At 37.2% G+C, this 25,968-nt stretch overlaps 1 protein-coding gene across 1 annotated transcript in view; it reads left to right on the top strand.

The window, feature by feature from the left end:
• The window catches only part of galnt18a (UDP-N-acetyl-alpha-D-galactosamine:polypeptide N-acetylgalactosaminyltransferase 18a), a 37,000-nt gene that overhangs the window by 5,896 nt on the left and 5,136 nt on the right, over nucleotides 1–25,968 (top strand). The window contains exons 2-9 of the mRNA XM_079450731.1: nucleotides 13,524–13,716; nucleotides 14,349–14,515; nucleotides 15,441–15,624; nucleotides 17,510–17,707; nucleotides 17,894–18,008; nucleotides 21,519–21,704; nucleotides 22,137–22,274; nucleotides 23,153–23,248. Coding sequence (XP_079306857.1) covers nucleotides 13,524–13,716; nucleotides 14,349–14,515; nucleotides 15,441–15,624; nucleotides 17,510–17,707; nucleotides 17,894–18,008; nucleotides 21,519–21,704; nucleotides 22,137–22,274; nucleotides 23,153–23,248 — 1,277 coding nt within the window. The remainder of the gene's footprint in view (nucleotides 1–13,523; nucleotides 13,717–14,348; nucleotides 14,516–15,440; nucleotides 15,625–17,509; nucleotides 17,708–17,893; nucleotides 18,009–21,518; nucleotides 21,705–22,136; nucleotides 22,275–23,152; nucleotides 23,249–25,968) is intronic.

Here is a 25,968-nt window from a genome sequence, read left to right as displayed (position 1 = left end):
GAGGATTTCATGGAGAACGGGCCATAGCTTGCCCAGCAGGCACACCTGAGGGCTTGAATTCAAATGTCTCTCTGTGACTTTATTAACCTTTGCACTGGTTAGAGAGCGCACGAGACGCTCAAAGCCAAAGTTGCAACCATATCTAATCACATATGCACTACACAGGGTCCTGGCGATTGCGCTGTATCAGGACAATACTGCCGTCTCAACGGAAGCAGGAAATATGGCAGTGAAAGGTCTTTTGTTGTTATAGTACTCAAAGAAAACAGTTGTATTTGTTGGAGCCATGCATAACTGTCACTGGAAAACACGGTATTGCTATCTGCACCCAAAAATTACAAGTGGTGATCATCTATTCACCCTCATGTCATTCAAAACCTGTATTTGACTCTTTCTTATGGTGTGTATGGTTTTGTGCCTATACGATGGAAGTCAATGGAGCACCAATGTTGTTGGGGCACCAGCATTCTAGTTCAAAATATATATTTTTTGTTCAGCAGAAGCAAAAAAAATCTCCTACTTGGAATGACAAGAGGTTGAGTAAATAATGAAAGAATAAATTTTTTTGTGTGAACTTTAAAGATAGCCAGCATTCTTACAGACCAATTCAAATGTGCAGTTGAACTCATGACGTCAGCTTGACTATGATTACGATTTTAGTTTATATAAATGCACAAATCGGCTTAAAAAAAGTAGTCTAGTAGCAACAATAGCATTTGTTTGAAAAGAAGGGGATCCAGGTTCTAACCGACCCCAAAACAATATATTTTAATAAAGCAAAATGTGCAGTAAGTCATTGAATAATATCAAGTATATTAGCAGTGCAAACACATTTGCTTGAAAAGTGAGAATGTGCTGGAGAAAACACTCCCCTTGCTTTCAGACACCCAACGTCCACTCAGCAAAGCATTAAAATAACAAGTCAGTACACCCACTATAACACAGATGAATAAACTGAACGATTGTGAGCGGTAACTCCTTCCTAAGCTATTACATGGCAGACCGCATTACATCACCGCCCTGATGCGACCAGCATCAGACCTTGAAATGATTTTTGTCAAATTTTGCCGTCTTATTTGATTAACTAATGCATGTTTTGATAAAGTTAAAAGAGAATCACAGATGGTGACGTTTCGTCTTGTTTTTTCGGTGCGTGTGAGAGGGAGCTGTGCCGGGTTGTCGTGACACGTAGCAGCACAGCTGACAGCTCATTCTCTGCATCAGGCCACCTGTTAATGAACTGGGATGAGAGAGAGAGACGGAGCGTTAAATTAATGTCTTTTTTTCATAAAGCAATTTGATTTGCTTCAGGTAAAGCACAGTACACGATAGATAGTTTTACATACTCCTTATTTATTGTAGCCAAATTGATTAGTCTAGCAAATAGACTTATCATCAAGCATTTCCCTAAGTGGAGTTTAATTTAGCCTCGGTTTGATTTCAAGTGCACTTGGTGTTTTCCTTATTTGCGAGGTCACTGATGCAATCTCGACTTTGATTTCAGTAAGGTTTCTTTTCTCGACAGAAGCGCCGCCGCCGGATGAGTCTGTAATTATAATTTCTCCAGGATTGTGTTTTGCATGCAGAAATGAAAGGCAATGAGCTGTAACGCTTGATTTATGAAGTCATTCAGTTAGCAGGGAATCAACAACATAGGCATTGCTTTTCTATAAATCGTGTGAATCTTGCCCCATAAAAAAGATTGTTGTAAAAGATTCAGAGAGCACTTATTAATGTGGCTTATCCCCTGAGGGACACTCACTACATGTTTTTACCAGCACAGCCCATGGCATTAACCAGCTTGTTGTTCAAAGCTCTTCACTTTCTTTGTGCATCTTTTATGTTGTTAATCCTTTAATTTTATAGCGTGTCTAATACTAGACAGAATGCTATCAGTGTGACAGGAAGTCTCATAAAATATGGGCAAAAATGTGAGCTTTTGTTGCCCTAGTGATACTGTTGACAGGGCTCAAGGACAGGGAAACATGATGACAAGTTGGTCAGGCACCAGAAACCGGTTTGAAAGAATATGAGAGTGTTTTGTTATTTTTATACAATGGAAAATTCTAAATGTATTAGTGTGACTAAGGGTGGGCTTACATGCCCTCCAGGGGCTCATTTAGGATGCTATGCCACCAAGGTCTATTAAATAAATTCCACACTCACTTTTGCTATTTGGAAGAGCCGCAAACAAATGACTTTGTGCACTTATTTCAGGTTTGTTTAGCATCCTCAAGATTTCTATTAAAACCTTGAATTGTTTCATGTTGAAAATAATTTTGAAGCTTTTTTTTCAAGCTGAGGCATGGGAAAAGAATATGCGAAACAACTATTATTTTCATATATTTATGTTATCATATAAATGTATTTTCTTGCTGATTATTCTAAAGGCGCAAGGTTAAAAAATACAATCAGTATTTGACCCCAAACATAACAGCTAGGTTAAAGTCGACAGGAAATGGAAGTTGCAATGGTGTTTTCGTCCCTATTTTGATGTATTACCAAGTGAATTGCCTTCTGGAATGACAAAAAAGAAGGTCGGGATTGGGAATTAGAATTTTCTGGAAATGATTGGATCGTTGGAAGTTGGAATCCTGCACAGTGGATGCAGTCCCTCCCTCATGCCAAGGCAAACGCCATGCAGAGAATAGATGTCCTTCAGTGTTGGAGGGGTTTTAAATGTTTCAATTAAAGATTATGAGGGCACGTGAATAAAAAAGACCTCACAAATTAAGTATTCATAATGAACACTGCAACATAAAAGGTTTGATTTTATGCCATTGTTAGATTAATGTCATGGACATTATTGCAAGGATTAGTGAAATCTGCATATAAACGCCAATTCTTTTTTCATTAAAACAATAATAGTTTGTGTCAGGGTGTAGAATCCATTCAGGACCGCAACTGTGCTTCAAAATCCTGTTATTTTGGTGATAATTACAGTTATTCACATTCTCTCTGATTCAGCAAGGATATGTTTTGACAGATGATCATTTAGCTCTGTGTGGTGCACATAATGGTCAGAATTCACCAGCAGGTTAACCGAAAACTTCTCAAATAATTTAGCTTGATTTGTTTTAGGCCATATTTTATACACAAACAAAAATCCTCATTAAGACGACTCCCTGAGAAAAAGTGTTTCATATACATAATTATGCAGCCTCAAGCTAGCGGCAGTTCGCTCGTAGCTAATTCGACAAAGGAAGTGTGCGCTGAATAGAAGTCTCACCACTGGCTCAAATGACTCACGCTGTTTCAATTGCCCAGAATAACCGATAATTGTGAGACGTGCCTTTATTTCACACTCCACGGGGTTGCGTGAACTACCAGCTGCGAGTCGTTTAGTAGTTTCTGAAAGACCACAAGAATACCCCTCATATAGCTCATAGAGGCTAATGTATGTGCTACCATAAAGTTGCGCTTCTGACAAACTGCTTTTTTTTGTAAAGTAGCTATGGGTGATGTTGTGGCCCAACTGATTTTCTAGTTTTTTAGTTACACCTGATATTGTTAATTCTGTATTTATATTAAGTCTGCAAAGCATACGGCAAATGCTGCATGCTTCATCACTTTTAAATTATTTCTGGCTCTTTATAAAGATTATTTATTTTCTAAATGATTTTAAATAGAACGGTTTGAATAGAATCTGTGAAAGATCGCTTCCGCGTTTTGTCAGTCAGTTGCGTCCATAGAGAACAATGACGTTTTCACTGAAGATGCACATAGGATGTCAACGATGTGAGTCAAATCACATGAACACTTCAACAAACCCCAGGGAAAGGCTTCAGGCTATTCGCTCCAAGCTACATCCACAAATATGCTAAAAAAGTAAGCACACTTTTGTACTTACTTTAGTATTGTCGGTTCGCTGAAATTTGAATGTTTTTAGTAAACATATCCTTATCGCTTGATGACAAAATTACATCAGCCCTATGAGAGCGGAAGTGGCTAAGCCGGCTGAGATTTTAGCAGACGTACGTCATCACCCTGCAGTATTTCCTTTAAAAAGCGTTGCTGCAAATCTTCTTGGTCTTTTAACGAAGACAGTTTGGGTTGCAATCCTTTTTTTGTTTTAGCTGTTTGCACTGAATGGAGTAAAGCTCACCCAAGCGCCAGCTTCAGATGCCCTGACAGGCCTCTCTGAAGTTTGAAGCCATTGCATTGTGGTTACATCAGTTGCATCTTGGAAGAATCAGCCACTTCCATCTAGAGCACTTCAGATTAGAGGTGGGATATTAATAGTCTGATTGAAAGTTCACTGACTTTTAATGCCTTTTTAGGTTTTGCATTTCAACAAAGGGGGAATACTTCCAGCATAACGGCTGGGAATATAAAAACCATTGATTTGCAACCAGATATTCATGATTCATTGACTAAAACATGTAGTTTCAGTAAGATTGTCCCTTTGACTTCAGCAACAGGATCCATCAAGTTGGATGTCGCTTTTGCAGTCTTGTTTTGGTGTCGGTGGAACATTTAAACCCAACAGATGCTTATATAACAGCTTCTGATGAGAAGAGCAGCCAATATAACATTCATCTGCCATGAGTGGTTCACTTGCAGCTTGGTCACTTCCTATGTTGTAAATGTAACACCCCTCAGCCGTTATAAGTGACCTGATTAGTGTTGACGTTTAGAGTGAAAGACATTTGCATTCAAAGAACTGTAAGTCAGTAGCCTACTCTGGCATCACTATATTGAATACTTTAGACGGGGTCATTCTTGTGCATTGTTTTCTGTAGTCTATCTATTATATTTGTGAAATGCGTTTTGTAACAAAGCCTGCTTTAAATAACGTATTTACTTTATATAACATGTTATATAATGTACACTTAGGATAAATTGATTTGACATATACTAGGGCATCTTCACACTGGAGTTACTGATGTAAGAGTCAAAGTTTCAAAATAATGGTATTGACAGTAACTATGATTATCGATATTGTGTTAACATTGTAATATGATAAATTGCTCAGGACCAATTTTAGATTTTTGCAATGTTTATAAAACTTTTACTGCCTTTTTCATTGGCCAAATAAGAGACCAAGAAAACTAAATGAAAAATGAATTTGACTTATAGCATCACTTATTTCTTAGAAAAAGATATTGCGATACTGTAATAATACTGATAACATAAATCATTTTGCCCATGATAACCATGTAGGGAAAATGTTATATTGTGCCCTAGTTAAAAAAAAAGTCTCTTGTTTTAATCATAAATATACGACTTTTGATTAGCAAATATCGATACATTTAAAGCTGCAATCTGTAACTGTTGCCTCTCTGTCGCCATCTCTGATCAAAACATACGTTTCCAAGTTACTTTACGTATTTTATCTGGTTTGTCAAACATTGTGAATCGGGGTAAAGAGACTGATTTATATATTTATTATATTTTATTTGTTTATTTTTAACCAAAAAAGCGTACAGATTGTAGCTTTAAGGAAAATGAGCCTAATTTAACGTTTGCATCTTCAAAACATAATCTGCATTTTTGCAGGCCCCTGGTCACATTTATCATAGGATGATGCATTTCTCATAACTGCTTGCATCTGAATAAATTGCCTTTGGTAAGCAGCTCGCATTTTTCGAATCTCTTGCGTCCTGTTTCTGTGTGTTTAAAGATTTGGTGGAAATCCAACACAGTAAAACCAGCATCTTCTCCTGAGTGCTTATTTATTTATAAAGGTAAACAGCTGCCACAGGTCCTCACAGTGGTACTTAAAGTGATGAAGCAAACATACTGTGCTTCGGACTCCAATAAAAACAGATGAAATAGATTTGGAGATGGACTCAAAGTCTGGACCAAGCAATTGAAACAAGTCAAAACAGCTTTAGGGGTTATTTAGTTATTATTTACTCATTTTCATCTACGCAAATGTGCAGAATAACGATTCTTCTGTTTATATATAGTTTATATACAGTAAAAGTGAATAGAGACTGAAGGTGACAATCTTTAACATTCTGCTTAGAGTCTACTTTTGTTGCTCTTAAGAAATATTTGTATTGGTTTGCGACTCCTGATGGCGAGCATTCCTTCAAACTTCAAAATGTCTCATAACATCCTTCATTCTCTCAAACGTGCCCCATTTCCCTTCTCTCTTGTGGTCAAACAGATGGTCAACATGGGCGGCCGATCATGTTCCGCCCCAAAGCTCCAAGCTCTCAGCAACGTCTCTGACTTGAGGCCGAGCCCCAGTTCGGCACATCCAGTCTCACTTGCTCATTTTGTCCCCATCCCTGAGCCTATCTGAGAAATGAATAAAATATATTTCCAGAGTTTGCCAGCAAGCTGTCATTTCCAATAAGTGGCTCAGAGCGGGATGGGGGCGAATGGAGCATTTAGATGAGCAGGACACGTACCTTCTGTCACTCCTTTTTGTAGCCTTGGGCTGTCCAGCTTCAGGTCGCAATATTGTTTAATGACTGTGGCTGGAGAACTAGCCCTGTAGCCATCATGCTTTAAGGGATTTCTGTCCTGTCCCCAAAATGAGTTTTAAAGGTCCGGCTTTATTTTTCTCCTCTGTGGTGGTCCAATGTGTGAGTTTTACTAGAAATCGTAACACGTGGTGTGGAACGCAGTCGATATAAGAAAAAGTGGAAAGTTCTGCACACAAATGTTTATTAGATGGCAACATTCGGTCAAATACATTTTTCAATGCCTCCCGAAAGTCTTTCTAACGTTGCTGTCTAATAAAGATTTGCGAGCTCCAACATCGTGTTGGAATGTTTCTATAAATTTTAATTGCAACTTTTTGTTTAGCGCAACAGCTGCGATCTATATAAAGTATTTTCAATACAATCTCTCACAATGTTTGCTGGTACCATGGGAGATTTACTTTTTAGGAGGCTTGTCAATTTCTTTCTCTACAGCAAGATTTTAATATCCTACCTGCAGTTTGGAGGCCAATTAAAATCAAGTTAACTTTTTACATTTTCTGATGGTGACTCAAGAGTTTCAGATGCCCTGCACCGCTTCTGCGTTAGCGTGTGTATTATTAGACTACATTGCACACCGTTTTTGCACATACAGAAATGTTTTTTTCAGCCTTAGTTCAACAAGGGCATGTTTTCTAATGACCGTTGTGTTTCCAGCTTAAGAAAGCACCAATTAAATGTGATTTGCTGTTGCTATGGAAAAGGTGCAAGTAATTAGAAATGAATATGAATCATAACCTACGCTTTAAATTATGCTGTGCATTTTTCTGAGTATATAGAAAGGAGAACATGGACTTTGTATGGACTCATTTTACTGTGATATTTCGCTACTTCCATTAGCCTAATCGGTTTATATTCATTTGCGGATATTAAGGCTTGTTTGAAACACTAACTTCTGAGGAATTACTTATTTGAAATGTGCTTATTATAATTGCTGTGAGGGAATAGGATGGCCCTGGGCCTGGTCCATATCAATATAATAGCACTACTTTGAAAACTGTTTCATGTAAAGGGTTCTGAGACCATTTTGTGTTGTGAAAGGGGGATTGTGGGTAATTTGCAGGCCCAAACAGAATCAGCACTGAATTGGAGTGAAAAACTACACAATATATTTAAACATGCCAAATGAGTAAAAACAATAGATAATCAAGTGAATGACTATATTTCATAAATAATATTGAGCATATGTGGAACTGTGAGTGGTGAAACTTTCAGGCGCTTTCGGTGATGCAGAAGGTTTATTGCGAGCCCAGTTATTTTTGTGCACACATTAATGATACAGATAAATCATTAAAGAATTTATGAGTATAATAGCTCGCATGATGATGTTTTGGCCTCATGGTAATTGTAATTTTGTCCTGGAATCATGCAGCTTCTGATAATGTTGGCATTGCTCTGTGTTATTATAACATGATATTATTACATTTGGGTAATAATCATAACATGGATTTATCACATTCATAAAAAAGATTTGTTAAAGGATTAATATGTAGTATACCATTTACCTAAGCTGAAAAAATAAAAGCAAGGTTATTATGAGTAGTTTAAAAGACTGTGACACATCAACTGAGATGTAACAAGTCACTATACTGTACAGAACTATTTTATTTTAATGTTTTATTTGACAGAATGTGAGATTTTGAGAAAAATGAATAAATAATTTTTATCATTATCAATTTATCACTACGTTAATGTTATTCTAAGTTTTTCTGGTGCCCCAGCTGTCGGAATCATAAAAAAGTTACAGTGTAAATTAGAGATGAGCTTAGATTTATTTTACGGTGTATTAGTGGTAACTTTATTTTGTTATTTATTTAAATTATTCATTTTATTAAACTTCAGTTAAAAATTTACTTGAATTAATTAAAAATAGCGTTCATTTTTAAAAACATTTAGGCTGATGATCTGACTAATGACATCACTATGGCGTACTTATGTACAAATCTGCCTATGCCTTTGAGTAATGCCAGAATTGATTAAGTATTACAATTTGCTATCCGGCAGCCATTCGCATCATTTGTCACAAATACAAAACATAACTCTTGTGTAGCACAGCTTGTATAACTGCCTTGGGTATCTGGACATTTTGCTCTGCAATGTGAGGCTGTTCTGGAAGCTCTTGACTGGATGGAATATACGATCAGGGCTCTACACTGCGACCATTTGCGACTGGAAATTAGTCTGTGCTACCATGAAAAAATATTAAGGGCTCACTGATGCGACTGAACCGATCTAAACCCATAACCGGTATGTGCCCGGACTCGGGTCGCTCCCCCTGTTATACTGCGGTAAAAACGGCCTGATGGTGAGGAGCTGGGGTGGAGGAGAGATGCTGCGAAAATGTAGAGAGAATGAGGGTACGGCGTCTTGTCCATATTTTTTATGTTTTTCTCCCAAGCTAAAAGGATGATTGGTCATGGAAAGCAAGGCGGGTTAATTATGTGATTGGTTCTGATTGGAAATAGCAAGCCAGCCGGGTTGGTTATCTGTACGTGCTCCTCCCGAACTTTCTTAATAAAACATAATTTTGTAACTGTAATGTGGTTGACAGATCTGGAACTACTTTATAGGTGTGCGCATCCTAAAAAAACATGCAAACCCTTGGAATGTTCACCAGCCAATCACGAGACATTCAATGAATGTTTCTTTAAAAAACTTCAATTGTCTGTGCGCCTAAATCTTTGACTGTGCCCCATGATGGCATGTGTGCGGAGGTGATCCAACGCTGGTAAGAGAAGACGGAGAGTGAGCTGCTTGGGGGCGGATTGGAATTCAAGGGCTATTTGGATTACGATGCAATGCATTGGACCAAAGCAGTTTTTAATGGTAGTTTCAGTGCCAGATATTGCACTGGCATGAAAGAATAATGCAATTTGTGGTGCTACAGATAATGAATAGTGATTTGTTTGTGAAGTGTAGATTTGTCTGACTGTCTACATCCTTGACCACCAATGAGATATTAATGTTTATTGGCTTGATATGGTCTGAATAGCTGTGAGAGAATTTCATAATTTTTACCTCTTTTTTCTTTAACAATTTATTTGCATCATTAATGGATGCATTTACTGTCATGGAAGATTAAAGCAACAGCAACAAATCTTCGCTGGATATTTGGACTCGCCACACTTGGAGGCGTACACTACAGAGCTAATTTAATCATGCTGAGTATCCGTTTACCTCTTTACCGTAAACATCTTATCTCACCGTGTCAATGTGGGGTCAACAAGATCATGACATCATTCTTCTGAAGCTGTTACATCACCGCAATGTTGATGTAGCATAAAGGAATAGTTCGCTCAAAAATACAAATTCTTTCATTATGTACTCACTCTAGTGTCATTTCTAACTTGCACAACTTTTTCTTTTACAGAACAGAAAGAAGATATTTTAAAGAATGTTGGTAAATAAACAACACCGGCCCCCATTGGCTTCCATTATGGACCCAAAATCATTTCTCACAATATATTTTTTTGGGTGAACTATACCTTTACAAGCCTTAGCTGGAACACATATATTATTTATAATGTATTATTATTCATAATTTCATGATTTGTGGTTTAAATTCACCGTCCTGCCACTGTCCATGATCTACTTTGCCAACAGGGTCCAAATCCCTCTTTGGGACCCCCATAGTTTTTTCTTATGTTTTACAACATTAAAAATATATTTATTTCCATTGGAATGTTGATGGAGCAACATGTGCAAAATAGGATACTGTACGATGATACAGTATACTGTAGTTATACTGTGTAATGAAATAAGCTATCTCTTCATATGCAAACACTTTTGGTAAGGCAAAGGTTTGGCACTGAAAATAATAAATAATTCTATATTAATTTATAATTTACAGTATGTGATAAATTCATTGATTCTATAATCACACTTGAAGTGTTATATCTGCTGTGTTATGTGATGCGTTATATCGCGTTGCGTCAGCCTTTAGTTTAAATTGCAGCAGAAGCATTAGGTCAGCAATGTACCTCATTAGGCACAAGTGATCTCATGTTTGTCTTTCAGTGTCGTCTTGCATTTACTGTACGAGTCAAACTCAGAAGTCAGTTTTTCAATTAAACAAACACATGTACACACATGCATAAACCTGGACCTGATGTTTGTTGTGCAATGATGCTCTTTAGTGTATAAACGTGAGTATAATGTATGCACATTTGCCAGCTTTTTGCGTGTGCTTTCTGAACCTTAGTTTAGGTTACGTGTGGGGTGTCTTGTTATACTTCAGCTGCGCAGACTTGGCACTGACAAGCAGACAGCGCGCCACAGGCGAGGTCAGAAATGCCATCCGTCCGCTGTGACGCCTCCCTCCGGAGGGTCTTGCATTTAAGAGTGGAAGTCTTTCGGCTTGGATCCTTCCTTGAACATTTTTCTGTCATAGCATGAAGTCTTTCAGCATATTTGTATTTTAACATCCTGTGCGATTTCAAAAAGATGTTTTTTTATTCGTTGTTTGCTTGGATTGTGCCAATTCTTTCTGAATATTGAAGCCGAAGCTCTAAATGTTTTTGGTAACTTATTTACATGATAAATAATGTATGTGGGATGTAAAATGGTATATTTATCCCACAAGGGAAGGAAAGTTTAAAGAAAGTTGATAAAGATAATTGGTTTTCTTGTTAAGGAAGGGTGAGATATTGTGAATGTTGCCTTTGAAAGGTCCCTGTTTTCAGAATACATTTTTTACACTACATAAATGAAACCAAACTGTAGGACCTTTTGTTAATGCCACACGTAAAGTAAAAAATGTCATTAGAACAAATTAGTGAAATCTCATGAATAAAATGAGTGGCACATTGATTTTAGCATGTTTCAGTAAACGGATTGTGCCTAGGTAAATATATTTAGCCGGTTGCTAAGCACCATTGATATTGGTCAGTATGATGAATTGAAAATGTAAAGAAATCAAGCTGGATTCATGTACCTTCGTACACGATTTCTACTGTTAATACTCCCCAACATTGTTTAGACAACCCGAGCCCAAACTGCAGAACACAAAAGAAAATATTTTGAACAATGCTGGTATCCAAACAACGGCAGTACTCATTTACCTCTATTGCATGGACAACAATGCAAGTCAATGGGCACCGCCGTTGTTCAGTTACCAACATTCTTTGAAATATCTTCTTTTGTTATGCAGAAAAAAAAGAAAGTCCCTCTCACTTTATTTTAAGGTCCGATTCTCGCTATTAACAAACGATAAGCCACCACTTTTGGTGCTTATTGATAGTTAGTGTAATAGTTGTTAGGTTTAGCTATTGAGTAGGATTAGGGATGTAGAATATGGTCATGCACTAATAAACAGCCAATAGTCTTGTTAATTTTGTTACTTGTTAATAGTGAGAATGGTCTCTATATTAAAGTGTTACCAGAAAGACAGGTTTGAAATGACAAGAGGGTGAGTAAATGATGAATTATTTTTATTTTACATGATAGAAAGATGATCGCTTGGTGTGGATGTTTCATATTCAGGCCTGTCATGTTTCATGCCATTCAGGTCTTCCACCTTTGTTAAACAATTTGTCTGACTTTGTGTCAGTTAAAATATTTAGATCATCTTCCACATCTTCATTGCAAGCGCAATAACAAAAGGGACCTATTAAGACCAAAGTGCTACTGTATAATTTACAGTGGTTTTGTTAAGACTACCTGAATTACACAGTGAATTAAACATACAATACAAACAAAATAATTGAGGATGTTTCGAGCCGAAGTACTGTTATTCCTCACGATGTGTGATTTCCAGCCTGTTTTCCACTAACTTCTCCATTGAAAACCAGCAGTTGTTCGTTATGACAAAATACAATTTTTGCAAGCAACATATTAATCACATACTCTTAACATTGTGATACACATATGTATATTTTAATATTTGACTAAGAGTTATGTTATAATAATATAGATTTAAAGAGACTAAATCTAAATTCTGTCATCATTCACTCACCATCTTGTCAGTTCAAGTGTATGGCTTTCTTCAGAAGAACACAAATGAAGAATGTATTTCATATTTTCTATTTTGAAGAATGTTAGTAACCCAAACAATGGTGTTACCCATTCATTTCTATTGTATGGACCAAAGACAGCAAGTGAATTGGTGCCGCCATTGTTCAGTTGCCAACATTCTTCAAAATATCTTAGATGTTCTGCAAGTAAGTCCGACAGGTTTGAAAGGACATGAGGGCGAGTAAATGACAGAATTAACATTTTTGGATGAACTATCACTTTAAGAGTATACCTACATGGCTATTCCAGAGGATTTTTCTAGCTCATGAAAAGCGTGATTGGTGTTGTGAAGTTGGATTCATAGTCTCAGTGTCTGCGGTGACAGAGATGAATTATTCTCCGCAGGCCAGCGCAATGCAGTGCGTGTAATAAAGTAACCTCTGATGTTAATTAGCATTTCTTAATTACCTGCACTGGCCTTTCATCATTCTGTGAGCATTGCCGGGTCACTCTCTTTCTGCATCCATACATCTGCACGCTGTCAGATTTTCTTAGTATTTCAATTTGAAGAAGTGGGAGGTGGATACTACTGTTTTGCTGCCTGTGCAACATAATAAATTGTCTTTTATTGGAATTGTATTCTGCTGGGTATAGTGATGGTATCGGATAGTACCGCATTTATTTCTCCTTTTTTTCCAATACCATTGCGCATATCAATTTTCATTTATCATTTAAGATGTACAATTCTGTCATCATTTATTCACGCTTATGTGGTTCAGAACCTCTATATGACTCTTTTTTTTCTGTGGATTACTAAATATATTATGTGAAATGTTTTAGGGGTTTTGTCTCCATAAATTGGAAATCAATGGGGGTCAGTGTTGTTTGGTTACCAACGTGTCATTCAACATATCTTCTTTTGTGTTCTGCAGAAGAAAGAAAGTCATACAGGTTTGAAATGACATGGGGGTGAATAGATAATGAAATAAATTCATTCTAGGGCGTGAACTATCCCCTTAATGTAAGAAACTAGTGACATTTCATATTTTTGTTTTTACTTGGTACACACCAACACAGCATTATGTTAGTACAGCTATACACAACCCTCTCTGCTCTTTTTCTCTTAACTTCCAGAGAAACCTCTGAAGGACGGCGACGACACGGCCGACCCGTCCCTGTCAGACACTCTTTTTGCCCACTGGGGTCACGACCTCGGCCCTGAGAGCCGCAAAGTGGCCCTGAGGAAGTTCCAGTATTACGGATACAACGGCTACCTCAGCGACCGGCTCTCTCTGGACAGAGCCATTCCAGACCTCAGGCCTGATGGGTAAATGAATCACTCGCTGTCTGCATCTAAATCTCTTTTGTCTCTCTCTTTCATCATCGCTCAATTCTTTTCCAGGACTACATTTCTACTCTTTTTGAAATATAGATTTTACGTCATCACCGTGCCGATTATAGCGTCCATCACTTGGACGAAGTAAAGATACGGAGGCTACATTTTCTTCAAATTGTCGTTCAGTATTTTTCTCAATTAACGTAGAATCCAAGAAAAGTGAAAAGGACATTTAATATTTTTGGGAGGCTGCCCAAAAAGCTTTTAGACGGCAGTTAGCACAAATGTGATGCTTTGTCTTGTTTCTCTATCGCCCTGTAGCCCTAGTCAGAAAAATCTCATAAATAGTGCTGTCAAATCATTTAATGTGATTCATCGATTTAAAAATAAATGTTTGTGTTTATATAATATTTGTGTATGTGGCAGGTATAAGTATATATATAAATACACATTTTATAAACAAAATTTTATTGTTTTGATAAACAGATTTTTTTCCTACTTTTTAATGCATATCATACATTTTCCTTTTTAAATAGTATAGTTTTTCACTTCAGTACGAATCCCATGCAACATTTCGGATTTTTCTATGATGTCTCTCTGTTTGTGGCTTCTTTCGCCTCCAGCTGCCGAAACATCTCGTACCCCTCCAGTCTACCCCAAGTCAGCATCATCTTCATCTTTGTGAACGAAGCGCTGTCGGCCATTCTGCGCTCCGTTCATTCCGTCATCCATCGGACGCCTTCCCACCTGCTGAAGGAGATCATCCTCGTCGATGACAACAGCAACAACGGTGAGATGATGTTCCTGCCCTGGCGCTGCCTTTCATTTAACAGGGACGTACGGTGCCTCCTTCAGCGAGAATTGATTCTTTATGACATAAGTATGAATAATGCATGTGAATGTGGATTTGTGTTCAAGTTCATCCCGAGACCCTGTAGCGGGATAACACGGGGGATTATGGGAATCAGATATACAGTACATGTATGTGGTATGCACACTTAAATCTTTTATGCGGTATGCACTTTAAAATATATTATTTGTTTTAGGAACTCAAAAAAAGATGAAGAGAAAAATAGAAAGATCCATGGAAAGGGTAGATTCTGAATAACGTGATATGATTATAGTAAGGTTGAGTCGATTCTGCCGCTGGTTTTTATATACTGCTTGTTTTTTTACTGAGACGTGTCGTCGGATGAAGCTCACTGGTCGGGTGGGTTCATCTCAAATCACAAAGCAAAGTCTTTTATTTGCTCTCAGTGACCTCTTATATATTTGGTTTTTCAGAATAATGACTTCACAGTGGTTATAATGCTGCCGTGACCTTTTTTCCGCCACTTGTGGTGTAGTGAGGGAATGCGCGAGGTGAAAAGGTGCAGAAATTTAATTCTCCAAAAGATTGACAGTGCCCCCATGTCGCACCATCCCGTTGCCATGGTGAGACAGGGCGATGACTCTCTCTAATAAGAACAAATACGGAAGGCAGATGAAAAACGAATATCACCATGCGCTGGCAGATATTAGTGCACGTAGGTCTGCCGTATTTTAGTTTGTGTTTTTAATTCCTGGAGAGATCCTAAAAGTCAGGCACCCAATGGGGTCTTTTTGCGCTTTACTTCTGTCGAGTACAGGAATGATGCATTGTGGCCACGGCAGGTATTAGCTACATTTTTGTTGAGATTTCTTGACTGATCCTTTCCCATTGTGTCCCCTTAAAGCCGAGCTAAGAGAAAACCTGCAGAGGTTTGTGGAAGAGACCAACCAGCAGCATCCAGACTTTATTAAAGTGGTCCGGCATGACAAACAGGAGGGTCTGATTCGCTCACGTGTCAGCGGCTGGAGGGCGGCCACCGCCCCAATCGTCGCCCTGTTTGATGCCCATGTGGAGTTCAACATAGGATGGTGAGTAGGAAGGACAGTCGGGTGAACAGTTGGCTTTTAGATGGCTGCACAAAGCTTAGCTCTATCTGTATGTAAAGTTAAAGCACTGTTTCAAGTGCATTGTGCCTTATTTATAATGCAAGAGACACAGAGTTCATTATATTTGTTATGATATTGAACATTGCTCTCATGATGATTCAGCGAAACGGGGGCGCTCATTCATGAAGCACAAGCTAAAGTAATTTGCCATCAGCTATTGTTATGTAAATTGTTGTAGTTTAATTGAATGAAATAACTGTAAGAATGTAAGAGGTACACGGAACATTACACCCAGACTTCACGAGAAATCTTGAATTGTTAATCTCAAAGTTTGAGTTTCTCAAAATATTTATATTTTCATCTCATATTCTATTCAATTATGACTTTACTCATGAAATGTTGTTCTCATAATTTGATGACTGATTTTATTCTCATAGAAACCTATTATCCAACTATGATTTTATTCTATTCTGTTAATATTACATTTTATGTATTTGTACATAAATGTATGTACTATTTATATTTATTATATATGCACTGCACAAAGTAGGTGTGAAAGGTGACGTCAAACATCAGAAAATTAATTTATTTGCCTTTTATTCAATGATTTATAAAAAAAAGCTCGATGCATGTTGCATTGTGCTTGGAGTGTAATCTGCTCAGATTATTTTTGTGAAGAATAGAATAGAATAAAATGGTTAAATGTCATTGTTTAGAATAAGTATGAAAAATCTTCTAGCAGCTCTACATCAGGCATTTAAAAATACAAAAATAAATTATGTCATTATACAAATTATATACAAGACAATGGATGAGACATAATACAGTGTCAACAAGATGAATGATATGTAGTGCAAATTTGCAAAATGCAGTGCAAAATAGTCAGATAGTGGAGGAGGGATTGCAAAAATGTATATAATATTGAGTCAAGATCCAGGAGAATGGCAACAAAATAATTCTACAAGAGAAAGCCGGTACAGTGCCAAATAACATGTCAAATAAATTCAAATAAAAAAAAGGTTTTCTATTTTGTACCATGCATATTTTTTATGGTTTATTTAAACCTGATGGGTCACTAAAAGCTAATATTGTGCAGATACGTATGCCCTCCAGACATCACTTTTGGCCAATACTGTATATACAGTATTGTAAATCTCATGAATATGTATGGGGACTTAGAAACAGCCCATGGGTTTTTAGTGCAGAAATATGAGCAGAAGTACCTGTCTGCTGCAATGAATGTCTTCAGTGTAGCTGTCATATCACATACCTGTTAATTATTCTGTGTGCATTAACCCCCCACAACTCAAAAGGGCTCGGAGTGCCTCCAGAGTGTCTCCTATGTGTGTCGGCTTATACCTGGTTATAATTATTTCATGTTTATGCTATCATTTTATATGATCTCAGTATGTATGTAAAAATATATAGACACAACAGTTTATTTATTGTGTTCTTCTGTTTTATTGTATTGTATTGTTTTTAGTTTTATTTTATATCTTTATTTATTTGTTTGTTTATTTATTTATTTACCATTGACAGTGTGGTTTTATTTTATGCGTACAAGAAAGTTTAACCCTTTGTATGACATATCGCTTATTGCTCCCCGAACTCTTTGTAAGTCGCTTTGGATAAAAGCGTCTGCTAAATGACTAAATGTAAATGTAAAATGTTGTAAGGGTGAGAATTAAACCTAATTGAAAATCTAGGTTTTAATATTGTACATAGTCTTGCTTCCAATTAATTTGCTTCTTTACGTTTAGACCGAAATAAGACAAAAAATACTAAAGAAAATCGATACTTTGAAGTGCAAGAGTCGATGAATTCACAGAATATAACTCACAATATGTTTTATCTTTGTTGATGTAAGGGCTGAACCGATCCTTCACAGAATTCAAGAGGACAGAACTCGGGTCATCTCTCCATCTTTTGACAACATCAAATATGACACCTTTGAGATTGAAGAGTATCCTCTATCCGCTCAAGGCTTTGACTGGGAACTCTGGTGTCGATACCTGAATCCTCCCAAGTCCTGGTGGATGCAGAAAGATCAAACTACACCAATCAGGTATTCAGCGGCGGAATAGTAATACAAAGATTTATTTAAAGTAACTTTAAGTATCTTTTGTTTGTAGATATTAAGACAAAAACGACTTGATATACTGTTTGTAAATGTACAATGCAGGTTTGTAAAAAAAAAATAAAGTAAAATACTCTCACCTAAATCATTTGTGTGTCTTCTCTTTTTCACCAGAAGCCCGGCCCTGATTGGTTGCTTTGTAGTGGATAGAAAGTACTTTGAGGAAATTGGTCTTCTGGATGAAGGAATGGAAGTTTATGGAGGGGAAAATGTGGAGCTGGGCATCAGGGTAAGAAAGAAATTGATATACCCTAAGAAATGATATATACGTGGTGCATAACTGCAGAAGATTAAATAACTTTTCTGTTTAGTCTGTTTAAATAAATAATGCGTTTCACTTGATCAAAAGATGCTTTTGTATATGAGCAGGTACATTTCCCCGTTACAAATGTGTGTGTGTGTGTTTTCACCTACAAAATGGAGCTCTCGAAAGCTCGCTAATGATAACCTGCCACCCCGGCATCTTGCTTCAAGCTCCTCAACCTATTAGACTTGTACGGAGACCCATCAAGACCTCATGCATCTACTGTCAGACCCACAGGGACTGTAATTAGCCCCCAGAGCAAGAATCTAAGCCCGGTGTGCACACCCACAATAGCTCTTACTCTGATCTGGCCTCTGTGAGGGCATGTATTGCATTTTATTCCCTAGTTGTATCGCTAAAGATCTCAGAAAGGCAGTTAAAAAGGAGATATCTCGGAACATGACGGGTTCCATATGTGCAGCAAGATTTAATACTGCGGGGATAATGGCTCTCAACATCTGTTCTTACAGCTGCTTGTCTGCAGCTTAATTCCGCTCTCTCATCCGAATCTCGAGATAACATAGCACACATGTTGCAATCATGCAGTTGAGTGTCAGGTGATCTCAAAGAAGCGAAGAAACAAAGCCGGATGTTTGTGCAGCTTTCTTTTTTATAGATCGTCAGATCTTTATCCTTACCGAATTCGTCGATGTCTTGATGCAGCACACGTGTTCTATTTTGTTTTAGTTACATTTTTGGAGCTTTAATGCCTTTATTTAAAAACATTTTTTGATTAGATGTAAAAGTAAAGGGGGAGAAGGGGGAAACAGAATCAGTTAAGGAGCTTGGACCGGGCATCCAACAAGGCTGTCAACATCTAAGCACCTACACAGACCAAAGGCCACTTCTCCGATGATGGACCGCTTTACGCGATATCACTCTGTCAGTCAAACACCAGCTGGAGGCAGGGATGCGGTAAAGAAAATCTAGTTTGGTTGACCCCCATTGGCATTGTGTTGACTGGAGGTATTTTTCCACTTTGTAACAGGGTACATGCTCACGAAAGGTCAAAACGTATGTGCACGTCTATTCTTAGACTTCGCTAAAGGGCTCTGTTTGTCAGTGATGGAGAATGAAAATCTCTGTTGAACATGTCAGATGTCATCGTGGATTTATTTGATATCTACTGAAACAGAACGTCAGTTTTATTTCAGGTAATATGTCATTGAGGGTATATCCAAACATACTTCAAACTAGATGAATAGGAATAAGAAATGTATTAACTCTGTATAAAGCATTTCTAATACTAATATTTTTGTTGAAGTAGTTTTGTTAATTTTTCACACCCCGTTGGCATTCAAGATAAATTCTCAGCAAACAAGCTCTAATTTCCCGAACAAATCTGCCTCTCAAGTAAATGTTTCTTGGTTTAAAGATGTTTACAAAACAGAAATACTGATTGAGAACAGTTGTGCGGTGTGCAGATGCAGATGCATCATACCCGGATATTTTAGATCACCCTTGATGGTATTTTTGGAAAGAGACCAAGTCTTAAATTATCTCGTTGACATAATGCGAGTTTGATTTTCATTTCATGCTTGTGGAATTTTCCTCCGCAGGACAGAGTACGGTCTGAATATCTCCGTCTCCGGCAGGTATTGTATGCAAATGTGCGAAATGATTTTTTTAATGCTTCAGAAGAACAGACAGCTCAGTCATGGATCATTGGGATCGTTGTATACGATTATGCAAATAGTTCATTCTGCTGGCAAATAGGAGCAGTGCACATCTGTCCACTTCCTGTTGAATTCCACCCTACTAGTCGTGCAGGTTAAAGCCAGCCAGACGTGCAAAATTTAAGTTAATGTGATATTCACATATCGTTTGTTCGTTTCAAATGAATAACCACGTTGTCTTTTGAATTATGATTCTAGGGACTTTGAATCTATGGTTTGATGCCTATTAGATGTTTTTAAATGTACAGTGGTGGCCAAAAGTGATGTCCAGCAAATATTTGTGTATATATATTTGTACAATATTTGCTTTTATTGCCCCCTCGGGTTCGATTAAAGCATCAAAATATGAAGGGTATAGTACAAAATAGACAAAACTTTAAAGGTATTTGGCAAAAAAATGAATATCAGTAAAGGTTTCTCAAATGTGCAAAATGCACTGAAAAACAAAAAGCTTGATAAAATAAAGCAGTTTTATTCATTAATAAGACTTATTTATTCTTTATAAAGACATATAATGACATTCTTCTGAGCTGTCTTTATAAACTTTGCAACATGTGTTGTGTGTAATCTTTTCCAATCCTTAAAGCAATAGTTCGCTTTCACACCAAAGCAACATCTTTATTACTAATCTTTTATATTATCATTTAAATAAAAAGGAAATACGACAGTTTAGCAAAGTTTGACATCACTTTTCTCTGGGACGTAAAATGACTGAATCCCAACCCATAAAGGAGTCCAGTAGTCTGACACCATATTTAAAATTTAATCCAAACCTCTAATTTAAAAACATGTTAATCATGTAAAATAAGAAATCGTTTTTAAGATTCTGCTATTTTGTTTCTTATCCGCGTAAAAGTGCTTGCTGCGAATATTTGAATACAGCGCATCCTGCTGGCATTTGGCCTACATAATCCCAATGTGCAGATTTGCTAGAGAGATTTACAAAGCACATCCCAGTGTGAGAGAGAGAGAGTGATCGAGCGAGTAAGCGTGTGTATTTTTGTGTGTGTGTTTGAAAATCCCCCTACTTAAAAAGCTCTGCAGAAGTGCGGAGGGTGGAAGAACCCAGGGAGTCAGATCCATACACACACACACAGACAAAACTGGCACGCTTGATTTGAAAAATTATTGAATAAATGTGTAATACATGCAAGCGCTCCAGGAAAACGGCAGTGTTTTAGATCCTCTCCTCTCTTTACTGAAACACCGGGTGGTGACATGCTGTTAAATTGCTCGTAATGTCAGATGGATATTAGGGAAATGTGTTGATTTGTAGCGAATTAAATGATCCGTTTAAGATTCCAAATCACAGTTCTGCATATCGAGTGGTGAAAAGCATCTATATTATGGCAGCGTTTCTAATACAACCATGGGATTTTAGTTTAAACAGAATTCTGCTGTGTTCGAATGAGTAACCCTATAGTTGGTTGTCCTTGATTTTAATTATTACTCATTACAAAAATCTAAGCAGCACTTTTATGAGCATGTTCTTGCTTGCTTTTTGATTGGAATGTTTTCAGCAAAAACATCACATTCCCAGTTCCCTTATTTGAATTACTTGTTTTGAAGACTACTTAAGATATTTTAAGAACTTTTGTCGTAAAATGTTTACAGCCTTGGAAATTAGCTTAGACAGGCCTTGCAACTAACAACAACAAAAAAGCACGTTGGAAGAGCATATTTATTTCAGGTATTTAAAAAGAAACATTCAAGAATCGAGTAATTATAAACCTCTGCGTGTGTCGATGTGTTTATCCAGGTATGGTTATGCGGAGGAAGTGTGGAGGTGATGCCCTGTTCCAGAATAGCTCACATCGAGCGCGCCCACAAGCCCTATACAGAGGATCTGGCAACTCACGTACGCAGGAACGCGCTGAGAGTGGCGGAGGTGTGGATGGACGACTACAAGAACCACGTTTATATGGCCTGGAACCTTCCACAACAGGTACAAAAAACACAGCTTACATATAAAGACTGTTCTTTGTAAAATAAAAGGTGTGATCATTATAAAATGCATAAAAGAGTTTGTTGAAGAGTCTGAGATGCACTGACTTATGTAACCTACATACAGTATGAATTTAATTATTGATTTATATGTTAAAGGGATAGTTCACCCAAAAATTCTTATTTTAGGTTGTCATATAAGAAGTTGTGATGTGATGAAAATATCTTGTGTTTTAATGAGATCTCACTTTCGAGCGGTTACCATGACGCCTTGAAATTTCACTTCTGCATACAGCATTACTTCAATTTAACTCACTGTAAATGCTTGACCCTGAAACATTGACACAAGATTCTGCCTCATTTTCATGCTGTAGTGTACAAATTAATTCTTTTTTGCTCATGTAAGCACGTGTTTGGGGCTGTTTTTCTGCAGGAGTCTGGGATCGATATCGGCGATATCACAGAGAGGAAGGCTCTCAAAGAGAGACTCCAGTGTAAACCCTTTAGCTGGTTCCTGAGGAATATTTACTCAGAAATGAGAACCTACACAGATACAGTCGCCTACGGTGTAGTAAGTATCCTCTTCTTATCTCAAAACAAATCATATTTAAAGGAATAGGGGATTGACTTAAAGGTTGAGTCTGAAATTTAGCGGCATCTAGTGGTGAGGTTGCGAATTGCAACCAATGGCTCACTCCACCGCTCACCCCTCTGTTTTAAAGGACTATGGTGGGTGACACAGCACTAAGATATCATCATGTTTTCGTTTTTCTTTGCCGAAGGAGATGTGAACACGCATGTGAACACGAAAATAAATATTGTAAAATATTTCAATGTATATATATGGTATTTTGGTGCCAAGAATTTTCTAAATGATCATAATTGTAGAAATTACCTACTTATAATTTTTGTTTAAATCATATTTATTCCTTTTATTTAATTGTATGTGTTTTATTTAAAAGAATGACACAGTTTAATGGTTCAAGCAATATTGTTTATTGTTGTAATACACTTCATTGCTATTTTACTTTAAGTGTTATTTTGACTTCAGAATAACATACTAGCATAGGTCATAACATAGGTTCAACGTGACACATCTTGATCCGCTCTTCCACATTTCATATTTTGTGTTTCTTTTGTTGATGTGTGAAATCCAGTCTTTCACAAAAATGATTAGGTGTAAGACGTATTAAGACCTTTGATTTCTTCGTTTATCACAATCCAACCCATCCAAGCGTTTTTCCTAATTGGCATTCTTTTGTGGAAATGGATAATTAACAGCTTCATTGTGAAGACAAAGGAAAGCTGAGCTCCAGGGAATTTTCAGACACATCGGCCATTAGCAGATAGAGCAAGAGAGATGGGCTTTGCATTCTTAATTCATTTCTTCCTCCGAGTTTTTGTTGTGTTGTGACACAGGCCTGATGTGTTTATACCGTGTGTATATAGTTGAAGAACAGCCTGAGGCCAGATCTGTGTGTGGATCAAGGTCCCGACTCCGACAACATTCCCATCCTGTACATCTGCCATGGATTGACGCCTCAGGTTAGTGTACAGTTTGTACTGCACCTTTCGGACTTGTTTTTATTATTGTACCTCAGAGTGTGTTTAACTTATTCATAACTAGTTGTGCGCATGTCTGACTCCACCATGTCTATTGTTTTCTTTTTCAGTGTTTCTCATTCAGTCTGCATTGTTTTGTTTTTATATTTTATAACTATTTTTGGGTGCAGTGTAAAAGATGGGTGAACAGAATCCGTAAATGTTGCAAGTTCGATTTGAACTATAAACACAATGACTTCATGTATCAAATGTTTTGCTCTGCTTGGCCACAACTTTTACTTCAACATATATTTTTAACATCAAGGTAAAACTATATATTGTATATATTTATACTGTAAAATAAAGTTAGAAGACTCAAAAAAATGAATCAAATACTGTATCTGTTTTCCGGCTGTATAACACACACTATAGCTATAATGCATGATAAATATATGCAATGAAAAAGATTGAGTTGAAAGGCATCTTTTGACTTCTCTTTCTTTTATAAAGATCTAGCTGCCTCATCCCCCATGTTTGCGTTTCCTCCATCAGTTCATCTTTCAGAGTGACACGCATTCGGTTTTCCAACCCGTAAAAGTGTCATTGTATTGCAAAAAAGCTCTTCATTATTTCGTGCTGAGACGCTAAGTCTATATTTCAGAAGATTTGGCTGCTGCAGGCGCTTCAACCTTGTTTCCTACACTGAGTTTATTACACCACCGTGTTCCACAAAACTAACCAAAAGCAAAAATACGTAGTTTTCGCCATAAAGCTTCATGGGATTTAGATTCTAGTTCTATAGTCACTGTAATGAAGCTCAATAAAATGCAGTGGCTCAGAACACTGGCAGGGAGGGTTGTTTTGCCTCCGCGGCGGGGGCATCATTTAGATGTGAGTATGTGTCAGAGATATGTAAATGAAAGAGCGAGGTAGAACCGCGGCGTCAGCGCGATTTGAACTACTTGGTTGGGCCTCCCACACCTGCTGAATTCACATCCGTGTGCGTTTCCTGATGTTTTATTTGAAAGGACACAATGGTGCCGAGCAACACAGTATGAGTCCAGTTCTTCCTGCTGAATCCAAACTTTCTAGAATCTGTTGAAGAATTTAGAATTACATCGTTCTGCAATTCTGCAGCGTTTTGAGTTATTTTTTAAACTTTCAGGACAGGTCTTCATTACATAGTCAATGTAGTTATTTTTAGAAGTGTAAGTATATAATTTGACATGTATTCTGTAATTCTTCACTAAAATTTAGAATAATTTTACAACTTTATTGAAGTATTAAATTATACCATAGTAACTGTATTTTTCAAAAGTATTAGAATAGTAATGTGCTACAGTTTACTAGAGTAAATACAACAGAATACTACATAATTTTTTCATGTGGGTTAGCTCAATTCAATTTTATTTATATAGTGCCTTAGTCTATATTTTGTTGTATTTAATGTAGTAAAATTCCTATACTAAAGTGTTTTTACGTTACTGTAGTAAATGTTAAAGTGTACTACAGTATACTAGAGAAGTATGATACAGAATACTATAGTATTTTCTATAGTAACTGTAGGAAACTATAGTTCAATTACTATGATATACTGCAGTGTGCTACAATTTGCTACTATAGTAAATACTACGTTATGTTTTTCATGTGGGTTGGTCTATATTTGGCTATATTGTATTTACCATAGTAAAATTCCTAGATACTGTGTGTTATTAACCTTACTGTAGTAAATGTTAAAGTAAACTACATTATACTAGAGAAGCATTCTACAGAATTCTTTAATGACTGCGTTAAGTATTGATGCTTTTGAACTCATCTTAAACAATACCAGACAGCTGTTTGGGGATTCAAGAATGTTGGAACTGAAGCAAAGAAACACACTCTTTTCTTCCAGAATGTTTCTCCTTTTCATTCAGCCGGAGTTACATTGTTCCTATACAATAGCTGTAAATCTCCCAAGCAATGAAAGTACATGCTTTTCCTGAAGCAGAAATAGTGGAATGGTGCTGTCCCTTGCAGGTTTATAGTATTCCCTGTCTTATCGTAGCCCTCCATCCATTCTGCTGCCGTTCCAGTGCTTCTCAAAAGATTGTGAAGGGCGGCATTGTCTCCATTGTGAATATATGATTAGTTTCGTTTTGTCCGCACCGACACGGCTGCTTTCAAGTGTGTCATAAAAGTTCAGTTGTTTTGCACATCGAGCCTTTCCAAAGTCAAACAATTCATTTAGTTCCTTTTAAATTGGCCTCTGGTGTTGTGCGGTATTGTAAGAAAGAGGTTAAAGACAGGAATTCTGACTCACTGAACAGAGTATTATACCTACAGGGACACCAAGGTACCGGTACCAGAAATTGATTTGGACCTGAAGAGGAAAGGACGGGTGAAAAAGGCTACTCCCGCACTGCTGCCATCAGATTTTTTTCCAAAACAACCTTTTTAAATGCCAAAGTTCCACTAGAGCGACCCGACAAATTGAATCTATTTTGGAGAAAATTGTCAATTTGTATGATGTATTCAGAGATATGAATGGAGTTGTGGAAAACAAGGCAGGATTCAGTCTGATCATTATTACCGTGAGAGTGTCTTGGAGCACAGGCTTTTGAAGTAAAATATCAGACAATCCAGACCCTGAAGAAATAATGCGTGCATATTGCATGACATTTTTCTTTTTGAAAGCTTTTTTTCTGTAAGCCAAAGGATTTAAGTATGAGGCCCATTGATTT

This window comes from Barbatula barbatula, assembly GCF_947034865.1.
Source record: "Barbatula barbatula genome assembly, chromosome: 25".
In the NCBI taxonomy this organism is placed as follows: domain Eukaryota; kingdom Metazoa; phylum Chordata; class Actinopteri; order Cypriniformes; family Nemacheilidae; genus Barbatula; species Barbatula barbatula.
Note: the sequence above shows the minus strand (reverse complement) of the source record. Positions and strands in the feature narration are given on the sequence as shown.